At 44.5% G+C, this 12191-nt stretch overlaps 1 protein-coding gene across 3 annotated transcripts in view; it reads left to right on the forward strand.

Moving 5' to 3' along the window:
- The window catches only part of Ggps1 (geranylgeranyl diphosphate synthase 1), a 29821-nt gene extending 19923 nt beyond the window's left edge, over positions 1-9898 (forward strand). For all 3 annotated transcript variants that reach the window (XM_008847028.3, XM_029570375.1, XM_029570376.1), the window contains exons 3-4: positions 8268-8338; positions 8822-9898. In XM_008847028.3, the coding sequence (XP_008845250.1) occupies positions 8268-8338; positions 8822-9583 (833 nt within the window). In that variant the 3' untranslated portion in view covers positions 9584-9898. The remainder of the gene's footprint in view (positions 1-8267; positions 8339-8821) is intronic.
- Positions 9899-12191: the final 2293 nt, after the last annotated feature.

Raw genomic sequence — 12191 nt, forward strand, 5'->3', positions numbered from 1 at the left:
TATTCCATTCTTGTGATTTCTTAAATTTTTCATAGTCTTTGTTTGAGTGGTCCAGTTCATCCACTTTATCTTCCAGTCTTGATACTCTCTTTTCCATTTCATTCATCCTATTGGTCAGGCTTTCTTCTGTCGTTTCTAATTGGCTTTTGGAATGTTTCACTTCATTCTTTATTTCAGCCTGAGTGTTCTTCAATATTTCTAGCTCTTTTCTGAATTCATCCAGAAGTTTATCCCTATCTTCCTTCAGCTCTCTGATTACCTTGTTTGTGTGTTCTTTAAATTCACTGAATTCTTTTACCATATTCATCATTGTTCTTTTGAGTTCCACGTCCTGCATTGTCTCTAGGGGGTTCTCATTGTGCTCCTCTAGAGGATTACTGGTATTTGGTGGGGATATGTCATTTTGGTTTTTCATGTTATTATTTTTTCTCTGTGATTTTGACATGTGAATTTCTTTTGTAGTTTCTGACTCTTGTGTGATACTCAGGCCTTCAAGTTTCTTTCTACTTCTTTTTTTGAACTTTATGTGTCTTTATGGTTAACTTTTTGGGTATGAAGAGCTGGTTCTTCTAAGCTTCTGTTTCTCCCTTTTGATTTTATATTGTCATGGCCAGATTGATTTTGTCTTCAGGAGTTCCGCAGTGACCCAATTCCAATGTGGGTCAAAAGTTTTCAGACTTTCTCCTTACGTCTGGAATCTTCTAAGAATGATTTTGGCCTCAGGAACTTGGGTGTTGGACTGACCTGAGATCCTGGCAGTGGCCGTGCCACGCAGGGATGCAAAGGCAGATGGGGTGGGAAGAAGCCCCAAGATTTCCCAGGGAGTGGATTGAGTTGCTGGGTTGTACTGGATGCAAAGGATCAGGGAGAGTAAGGTAAGCCTCGGAGTCCCAGAAAGAGGCTGTCAGCCCCAGAAAGCGGCTGGTGGGTGTTGCAGGATCAGGGAGGTAGGTAGAGGGAGGTGAGGATGGGGCCTGATCCAGAAGCAGTGCCCCTGGGGCCCAAGGAAGGCACCAAGTTGGTCTGGGTGAAAAGGATCAGGAAGCAATATTTGTTCCCCAGGTGTCTGGGGCCCTAAGACTAGGAATGGTACAGGGCCCAAACTAGGAGTAGAGAACAGCGGGGGAGATGGAAGGGTGAATGAGGCTGGGGGAGTCAAGGCACAGAGGGCTCTGCGATAGACTTACCCTAAGAGAGGCCTGAGGGTAGGAGAGCAGGCCATGAGAGCCAGCCAGTGGTGCAGGTCCAGGGAAGCAGAGAGAGGTGGGGGCGGGGCCAGGTCCAGAAGCAGTGCTCCTGGGGCCCAAGGCGGGCACCAAGCTGTTCTGGGTGAAAAGGATCAAGAAGCAGTACCGGTTCCCCAGGTGTCTGGGGCCCCAAGACTAGGGATAGTATAGGGCCCAAACTAGGAGCAGAGAACAGCGGGGGAGATGGAAGGGTGAATGTGGCCGGGGGAGTCAAGGCACGGAGGGCTGTGCGATAGACCCACTCCAAGAGGAGGATAGGAGAGCAGGCCAGGAGAGTTAGCCGGTGGTGCAGGTCCAGGGAAGCAGAGAGAGGTGAGGGCGGGGCCAGGTCCAGAAGCAATGCTCCTGGGGCCTAAGGAAGGCACCAACCCGGTCCGGGTGAAAAGGATCAGGAAGCAGCGCTGGCTCCCCAGGTGTCTGGGGCCCCAAGACTAGGGATAGTATAGGGCCCAAACTAGGAGCAGAGAACAGCGGGGGAGATGGAAGGGTGAATGTGGCCGGGGGAGTCAAGGCACGGAGGGCTGTGCGATAGACCCACTCCAAGAGGCCTGAGGATAGGAGAGCAGGCCAGGAGAGTTAGCCGGTGGTGCAGGTCCAGGGAAGCAAAGAGAGGTGAGGGCGGGGCCAGGTCCAGAAGCAATGCTCCTGGGGCCTAAGGAAGGCACCAACCCGGTCCACGTGAAAAGGATCAGGAAGCAGTGCTGGCTCCCCAGGTGTCTGGGGCCCCAAGACTAGGGATAGTATAGGGCCCAAACTAGGAGCAGAGAACAGCGGGGGAGATGGAAGGGTGAACGCGGCTGGGGGAGTCAAGGCGCGGAGGGCTGCGCGATAGACTTACCCCAAGAGAGGCCTGAGGGCAGGCTGTTTTTAATTATTTTTATTTTATGAGTGTTATGCCTACATGTACGTAAGTGTACCCATGTCATGCGCACGTGGAGGCCAGCAGAGGATGTTGGATCCCCTGGAAATGGAGTTATGGATGGTTATTAGCCACCTTGTAGGTGCTGGGAATCGAACCCAGGTCCTCTGCAACAACAGCCAGTGCTCTTAACTGCTAATCCGTCTCTCCAGACCCTTGTTATTTTTATTTTATGTGTATTAGTGTATTGCCTGCATATATGTAAGTGCACCCATGTCATGCAATGCCCCTGGAGGTCAGAAGAGGGCTTCAGATCCCCTGGAACTGGAGTTAACAGACAGTATTTTTTTTATGTGTATGAGTGAGTTGTTTTGCTTGCATGCATGTGACACCCTGTTGTGCAATGCCCACAGAGGCAAGAAGAGGATGTTGGATCCCCTGGAACTGGAGTTAACATGTGGGTGTTGGGAACTGAACCCAGGTCCTCTGCAAGAGCAATTTCCAACCCCATGAGTCTTACTATTTTATGTGTTATGTGTATGTGCCACTTGTGTACAGGTATCCGGGGAGGCCAGAAGAGGGCATTGGATCCCCTGGAGGTAGAATTAGAGGTGGTTGTAAGCCACCTGGTATGTATCCTGGGATCCAAACTCAGGTCCTCTGCAAGAGCAATACAGGATCTTAACTGCTGAGCTCCAGCCTTACATTCCTATCCTTTATGAGTCCTTGAGGATAAATACAGTTATCAGACACCAGGAGAACTGGGCACAGTGATACTGCTCTTGTAGCTCTTGTAGCTCCAGGTACATGGGAGGCCAAGGTGAGAGGATCACTTGAACCCAGGAGTTGGGGGCTAGCCTGTGCAGCATAGTGAGACACAGTCACAAAAGAAAGAGCCAAAAGAAAGAGCCAAAAGCATGCTATTCCCAACCTTTAGGGGGCTGTCGAGATTAGTGCCTCACGATGGCCCATCTTCTGATGTCAGTGCTTCAAAAGAATGGAGAGAAGGCAGAAATGCAGAACTCAAAGACAAAGTCGCCCTCTGTTTAAAAAGCCAGAAGACTGCTTTTGAATATTTATTCAGCAGTTAATAACTTCATTTTATTTTAACAAGTTAGGAAAAACTATCTAGAACTGGGCTGCCATAAACGTGGGTTGTCAGTGCTGACAAATCTAACAAGTGTCTCCTACTATGCAAAGCAAGGGCTGCCTACAATGTTGACCTGAGTAATGAATTTCTTCTGTACAGCTTTCGTTTTGGTTTGCTTTGGTTTGGTTTTTAGACAGGGTCTTGTGTAGTTAAGGCTGCCCTCAAACTCACTATATAGCCAAAAGATGGCCTTGATGTGAGCTTTTCTTATCAAATATATTTTTGATCCATGATAGACTATGACCTCAACAGAGTTGTTAAAGGAATTTAAAGATAGGATGGCTTATACTATAATATTAGTGTTACACTTAAAAGATGGTGGTGATGATGATGATGGTGTCAGTATTTTCTAAAATCTGTGAAGGAGAATACTGTTCTGTTAACCCAGGTGTATCTGATGTAGATGTACCAGGTGTACCAGACTGTTGTAGTGGAAAGTGGAGGCCAAGGTTAGGGCTACAGCGTAGAGGCTGCGGAACTTCAGTAGTGTGAAAGTTTTTGAAAGAAAGCAGTAGTGTACCTTTTAATTTCAAAAGATTTCTGCTTAGCATCAAAGTTAGGAATAAATTGGAAACTTTAAAAGTATCAGGCCAGACCCTAGGATCTGATCAGAAGGGGAAAAAGTATTGAAACTATAGAACCTGTCATCTTGGGCACACCTGTAATCCCAGCACTTGGGAGGTGGAAATGGGAAGATTAGTAGTAGTTCAAGGACAACCTTGTAAAGAAGCAAGTTCTGCCAGGTGTGGTGGCGCACGCCTTTCATATCAGCACTCGGGAGGCAGAGGCAGGTGGATCTCTGAGTTCACGGCCAGCCTTGTTTACATAGTGAGTTCCAGGACAGCTGGGGCTACAGGGAGAGACCCTGTCTCAAAACAAACAACAAAATCAAATGGAGGATTTCTATGGTACCTAGTAAGTGCTTAGGGCAACTCATGCATGCCTTTAATCCCTGTACTCAGGAGGCAGAGGCAGGCAGATCTCTATAAGTTCAAGGCGAGCCTAGTCTGCATAGCCAGTTCAGACCAGCGGGGCTACAGGTAGACCTTGTCTCAAAAAGACTGAAAAAATAAAAGAACAAAGCTTGCGGTAGGGGGGGAGACTAAAACTAAGCTCAGTTGGTAGAGTTCTTAAGTAGCATGTACGAAGTCCTGGGATCAGTCCCCAATACTGTATAAACCTCATTTGGTGCGTGCCTGTAATCCCAGCAATCAGGAGGTAGAAGTAGAAAGATCAGGAGTCGGAGGTTTATCTTAGTACTTAGCATGCACAAGATGCTAGGTTCCGTCTCCCAAAACTTCAAGATCCCGAAACCCCAGACCTTCAGTATTTGTAGATGAAGCAGTCATCATACTGTTGTCTATATCATGTTCAGGAGTGAGGACCTGGAGATGACTCAGTGGGAAAAGGCACCTGCTGTGTATGCCTGGCCCCCCAAGGTCAATCCCCCTAAGCCATATAAGGTGAAAGAGAACCAGCTCCATAGAGTTGTCCTCTGACCTCTCCAAGTGTGCCCACACATGCACATATCATATACACAATAATAGTAAATTTTTTTTTGATTAGGAAAGTAAAATGAAGCAGGGTGTGGTGGTACACAACTGTGATCCCAGCACTTGGGAGGCTAAGGACGGAGTTTCTCCAATTCATGGTCAGCCTAGACCCACACAGTGTCTCAAAGAACAACAGAAGTTGGGCTGGGGGGCTGGAGAGATTGCTTAGTGGTTAAGAACACTGGATGTTCTTGCAGAAGACCCGGGTTTGAATCCCAGCACCCACCTGGAAGCTAACAACTGTATGTAACTCCAGTCCCAGGGGATCTGACAGCCTCTTCTGAGCTCTGTGGGCATTGCACGACATGGGTGCACTTACCTATGCAGGCAATACACACATACACATAAAATAAAAATAATAATAATAATAAAGAGAAAGTTGGAGTGGAAAAAAAATGGCTCAACAGTTAAGAGCACTGGCTGCTCTTGCAGAGGACCCAGTTTTGGTGCCCAACACCCATATCATGGCTCACAATCATCCTAAATTTCAGCTCAAGGGATCCGACACCATCACCTGACCTCCATGGACATTGCATGACACAGGTGCACATACATATGGGCAGTGCACTCATACACATAAAAAATAAAGCAAAAAATTTTTTAACGTGAAATGGAAATCAGAGTTTCTCATTAATTCTGTTTTTTAGCTGTAAAACTATTTACTTTTTTAATGTTTTATTTTTTTAAATTTATTTTTGTTTTATGTGTATGAGTGTATTGCCTACATGTATGTGAGTGCACCTGTGTCCTGCAATGCCTCGGAGGTCAGGAGAGGGCATCAGATTCCCCTGGAACTGGAGATAAGAACGGTTTGTACCAACCATGTGGGTGCTGTGAAACAAACCTGGGTCCTCTGCAAGAGCAGTCAGTGCTCTTAATAAGCACTGAGACATCTCTCCAGCATCCTAAGTATTTACGTTTAAGAATTATTTTTAAATGCTGGATGTGGTGACACGCCTTTAGTCCCAGCACTTGGGAGACAGAGGCAAGTGGATCTCTGTGAGTTCAAGGGCAGCCTGGCCTACATAGTGACTTCAAAAGCCAGCTGGGGCTATAGGGAGACCTGTCTCAAAAAGACCAAAGAGAAAAAAAGGAATTATTTTTAAATGTGATTACTTTGTGCACTGAAGCTATAGCCCAGATTGACTTTTGTTCAGCTGGGAAGTAAGCGGTACAGACTGTGTGACTACCCAGATCGTGTGTATCATGGGGAGAGAACCCTAAGATGTGCCTTTCTTGACTTTTCATAGAAAGTACAGCTTTGCCCTTTTTGGATATGTGATGTGAGTTGCTTCTTTCTTTCTTTTTCTGTGGATGATCGCTGTAAAGAATATACAGGTAGAACTTAGAAAATAGTGTTTGGGGGTTAGAGAATAATGTAGCTTGCTGGCAGAGTACTTGCCTAGCATGTACAGGGTCCTTGATTTGATCACCCACAATGCAAAAATAAGTAAGAATAGTGGCTATTTTGTTTTGTTCTGTTTTGTTTCTTTGAGACAAGGTCTCACTATGTATCCCTGGCTGGCCTGGACCTTGCTACATAGACCAGGCTGGCCTCAAACCCCCAGAGATCTGCCTATCTCTGCATCCTGAGTGCTGGGATTAAAGCCATGCCACCACACCCACATAATTTTTTTATTATTTTTAATTATGAGTGTGTGTATGGGCACCTGAGTGCAGATCACCGTGGAGGCCATAGTTGGAGTTATAGGCAGTTGTGAGCCACCCTACATGGGTGCTGGGAACTCAACTCAGGTCCTCTACAAGAGCAGTACATGCTCTTAACCACTAAGCCATCTCTCCAGCTCCATGAAGCTTAATTTTTTATATAACCATTTCCCGAGGCCTTTTCTGAATTGAGGCTATTACTGTGCATTCATTTAGCAGAAGGCTCATAGGACACCTTTGCTAAATGAACTGGTCATGGTTTTTATTTACCATTACTGTTATGTTTCTGCTAACATGATTTTTCTAGTGGTAACTAGACCCAAATACCTTTCTTTGAGCTTCCCATGTGAAAAAAGAAAATATTTAAAAAGTAATGGCCCTAGGTAAAACAAAGAGATTAGCTTTTTTTAAACTTACAGTTTAAACCTTAGTTTAAAGAAGTGGCAAGTGTTTTGTTTTCTTTTGTTGAGACAGGTTCTCCCTATAGCCTTAGCCTCCCTGGAACTCAATATATAGACTAGTCTGGCATCTGCATCGTGAGTGCTGAGGTTAAAGGCATGAAGGACTAAAACCGCTGTGCCTGGTTTTTGCAGATCATTTTAAGAGATACTTTTATGAGGTAATTCAGTGGTAAAATATTTGGAGTTTTATATAACAATGCTAGTTAATTGTCCCCAAACAGACTGACTTTTCAGAAGAAGGAGTAAATTATATGGTTTTATGAAAAATATGGATATATTTTCTATAAATGTCCATTTCATTTCCCAAATGATACAAATTAAAACTATAACCCACTGAAGTACTTTAGACTCTCTTGCCTGCCCTCATTTTGAAAAGCTGTGCCAGCCAGGTATGATAGGGCATGCTTTTAATCCCAGCACTTAGGAGGCAGAGGCAGGCAGATCTCTATGAGGTCAAGGCTCATCTGGTCTACACAGTGAGTTCCAGGTCACCTGGGGCTACAGGGAGACCCTGTCTCAATAAGAAAAACAAAAACAAAAACCTGTACCTTTTAGATTTTATTTTTATTTCTAATTATGCCTGTATCTCTGCGGGGGTGTACATGTTGAGTGCAGATGCCCAAAGGAAGCCGGATGAAGGCATCAGATCTGCTGAAGCTGGAGTTAAAGGCCATGGTGAGCTGCCTGACATGGGTGCTGGGAGCCAAACTGGGGCCCTATGAACAGTATCAAGTGTTCTTAAGTGCTGAGCCATCTCTCCAGCCCCACTGTGTGCCCTTTGGGATGTAGATTTGAAGAGTGAAAGTTGAGTGTTCAACTATGGAAGGAAATCTCTACAGTAGATTGATGGGATTGGATTTAACAAGTCTGATTAATTTTGAAGGAAATTTCTGACTTTTTCTTGTAATTAATTGTTGCCAGGTGTGGGGATGGACACCTTTAATCCCAGCACTCAGGAGGCAGAGGCAGATGGAGCTCTATGAGCTCAAGGCCATACTGGTCTACAGAGTGAGTTACAGGTCAGCTGAGGCTACAGGGAGACCCTGACTCAAAAAACACACACACAAAAAAAGATGAAGAGAAAGATCATTGTTTTGGGACAAGGTGGCTTAGCAGGTAAAGGTGCTTGCTACTAAGCCTGATGACCTGAGTTCAATCCCTAGATCCCCAGGACCCACATAGTGGAAGGTGAGAACTAATTCCTCCAAGTTGTCTTCTGAGCTCCACAAGTGCTCCCTGGAGTGCATAGGTACATTCACACAGAAATGTCTAAAACATTATTTTAAATAAAATCATATTTTATTGTCATGTTCTGCTTTTTAATTGCAGGTAAACAGGTGAGAACCAAACTTTCTCAGGCATTTAATCATTGGCTGAAAGTTCCAGAAGATAAACTACAGGTATTGTGGCAGTCAGTGGGTCTGTTTTTATACTACTGGGATCAAATCCAGGACTTGGAGAGTGCTAGGCAAGGGCTTGGCCACTGCAGCACATCCCAGGCCCTTAGGCAACTCTAACCTCATTCGTTATCCCCACTTAATCCCCAAGAAATTAGTAGCCCTACATAGAAGTGCTCCCAGGTTCTTATTTTGTTAATGTGCATGCAATATCCATATTGAGGCTGCTAAGTAGAGTTGTGAAAACTTAGACAACCAAGATTTAAAGTAGTTTTATTAACATTAAGTACAAACTGTGTTGGCCAATCATGGTGGTACATGCCTGGAATCATGCACTTAAGAAACTGAAGCAGAAGGGTCTTAAAATCAAGGCCAGCCCTGGATACATAGGGAGAGTCTGTCTCTAAAACCAAACAACTCTGTATGCTTGTGTTGTTTTAAAGCCTTCAAATGTGCTGAATTGTCTTTTTCTTGTTTATCTCTTAGATCATCATTGAAGTGACTGAAATGCTGCATAATGCCAGCTTACTCATCGATGACATCGAAGACAGCTCCAAGCTCCGACGTGGCTTTCCAGTGGCACACAGCATCTACGGAATTCCGTCTGTCATCAATTCTGCCAATTACGTCTATTTCCTTGGCTTAGAGAAAGTCTTAACCCTTGATCACCCAGATGCCGTGAAGCTTTTTACCCGCCAGCTTCTGGAGCTCCATGAGGGACAAGGCCTGGACATTTACTGGAGGGACACTTACACTTGTCCCACTGAAGAAGAGTATAAAGCCATGGTACTGCAGAAGACAGGTGGTTTATTCGGACTGGCAGTAGGCCTCATGCAGTTGTTCTCTGATTACAAAGATGATTTAAAGCCACTGCTTAACACACTTGGGCTCTTTTTCCAGATTAGAGATGATTATGCCAATCTACACTCCAAAGAATACAGTGAAAACAAAAGTTTTTGTGAAGACCTGACTGAAGGAAAGTTCTCATTCCCTACTATTCATGCCATTTGGTCAAGGCCAGAAAGCACACAAGTACAGAACATCTTACGCCAGAGAACAGAAAACACAGATATTAAAAAATACTGTATGCAATATCTTGAGGATGTAGGTTCTTTTGAATACACTCGGTGCACACTTAGAGAGCTTGAAGCTAAAGCCTACAAACAAATCGAGGCCTGTGGTGGGAACCCTGCACTGGTGGCTTTAGTAAAGCACTTAAGTAAGATGTTCAAAGAAGAGAATGCATAATTAGCCATTCTTGAATGGACTCACAGCTTCTTTTAGTCAGTCAGGGTTCTGTTTTTGTTTTTGTCATTTAACCTAAGCTAAGTCTCCAAAAACAATAAATGAGGGTGATGTGAGTGAAAGTGTTTCAATGTAGAAATCCCTTCGTATGAAAATACAAAATTGAAGTTTCAGAAGGAGCCAGGTTCGCAGCTACCGAACGTGAGCATCAGAAGATAGTTGCTCCAGCTCTGCCTTTCTCCTATCTACTCTGCTGCCACAGATGTTCTGGGTTTGTCAATAAAAAAGACATCCTCTAGGAACTCCCTGCTTCCCAACTGTATGTGTGGGTGCCTCCTGATCATCTGTCCAGTGTCATCCCTTTTAAGCCCCCCAACAAAGTCTGAAATGCTGAGTGAAAGCAGTCCATACACAGCTGCTTTGCCTTTTCACTAGGAAGTCTCTACAAAATTCACATGCTAGTTCCGATTTCTTTTTTCTTTCCTGTTTTTTATTGTTGTTTGTTATTTGTTTTGCCTTTTTTCTTGTAACATTTTTCTGACCCAAACTCAGTATCCGTGTACAATATTAACTTTGAGAAAGAAGAAAATATACAGAGTAAGTGTTTTGTGGCACATGCCTGTAATCTTAGCACTCAGGAGGTAGAGGCCAGCCTGGATCACTGTTAGAAATAAAATCCAAGGTCCAAGGACCCCATCAGTATCAGACAAAAGAACACATGGACAAAGCAAAAGTAACTCCTTTTTCACTGTAAATCTATGTAATATTCACCATTAATAGCCACACCACCATTTCTATCTTATGCTGTCTAGCAATTTCTTCTGCCAGAGAAATTAGTCCATTGCTTTTCAACTTAGCCTCAGGCAAGCTTCTTGGACTCCAGCCAGATTCTCTGCCAAAATATCCCAAGTGCTGCTTAAGTCCTTATTTCTCTCTGGAACTACATTGTTCTCAGCACTGCTTTCTTCCAGGCCCCTACTAGAATGGCCTGTTAAGCTCTGCTTACAGCAATCAACTTCTTTTCTAGTCCAAGTTTCCAAAGCTTTCCACAATCCTCCAAAACCCCACATGGTCAGGTTCTTCACAGCCAGCAGTCCACTCTCTGATACCAATTACTGTATTCATTACTTTTCTGTTGCTGTGAGAGAAACACTGACCAAAGCAACTTATAGAAGGAAGAATTTATTTGAGCTCACAGTTCCAGGGGAATTACATTCCGTCATGGCAGGGAGACATGGTGGCTGGAGGTGGCTGGAGCAGGAGCAGCAGAAGCTAAGCTCTCACATCACACAGGCACAGGAAGCAAGAGAGTGACTGGAGATCCACCCGCAAGGCTTAAGAATTCTTTAAGCTCACCCCCAGTGACGTGCTTCCTCCCAGACAGCCACACCTTCTAAGACCTTCCAAAACAGCACCATCATCTGGGGACAAAATGTCCAAATACTTGGAGGCTATGGGGGACATTTTCATTCAAACCGCCACACTCCTCCAGGCAAAGTAGAACTGCTGTAAATAAAATCAGATTCACAGTATAGAAGAGTATATTAGGATTCTTGAGAGAAGCAGAACCAATAGAATGTGTGCATAAACACTCAAGAGATTTATTTGAAAGGAAAAAAAAAAGCTCTACAGTCATTTTGGAAGACAGTACACACATTCCTCAAAAATAGTAAAAAGTAGAACTGTGTGATCTAGCACTGGGTTTCTATCCAAAGGAAAAGAAAGCAGTATGTTGAAGAGATACCTACCCCCCCTCCATTTGCTTCATTATTCACAATAGTTAGTAGAATCAATATAGGAGTCCCTCAGTGAATGATGGATAAGGGAAATTTAATAACCATGGTGGGATGTGATTTTGCATGCAGACATAGCAAAGAAGGAACTTGTACCATTTGCACAGATGAGCTTGGCCGATATTATACTACATGAAATAAGCCAGGTCCTTGGGCACCAAATTAAAAGTTCACCAATCCAGGATAGGCCCAGTAAGGGGAAGAATCTGACTGCAGACTCATAGGCCCTCAGGATCCTGAGATTGCAATCACAGCAAATTTGAACGGAAGTTGAACCACTAGCTGATCGTGCACTTAGGGCAGAACTGATCAGTGAGTTAGGACATCTAGGGAGACTTAGGAAATCTGATATGATTGTTAACAATCTCCCAGGACAGTGACAGCAGGAGATGTCTCTGTCCTGTTAGGATTTTGGTGAATGAGTGAACTTATGCATGAAGGTGGCCACTGAATGTCTGTGTTTGGGCCTGTTTGGTGTCCCTTGTCTACTGGGGTGTTCTGCCTTTGTTTTCCTTGTCTTTGTTTGGTGGATCTGTATTTTCTGGTGTGCCTGTAGATTCTGTTGCAGATATGGGAGCCAGGCCAAGCACAGACAAGACCCCATCTGGCTGAGTCATTTTCAAGAGTTCCTTAGAAGATGGGTGTGGTGGCGCACGCCTTTAATCCCAGCACTTGGGAGGCAGAGGCAGGTGGATCTCTATGAATTTGAGGCAAGCCTGTTCTCTATTAGCGAATCCAGGCCAGCTGCAGCTACAGGGAGACCTTGTCTCAAAAACACCAAAAAAAAAAAAAAAAGTTCCGAAAAGGGAATTCCAGGG

This window comes from Nannospalax galili, unplaced genomic scaffold (assembly GCF_000622305.1).
Source record: "Nannospalax galili isolate Female #2095 unplaced genomic scaffold, S.galili_v1.0 scaffold1463, whole genome shotgun sequence".
NCBI lineage: Eukaryota > Metazoa > Chordata > Mammalia > Rodentia > Spalacidae > Nannospalax > Nannospalax galili.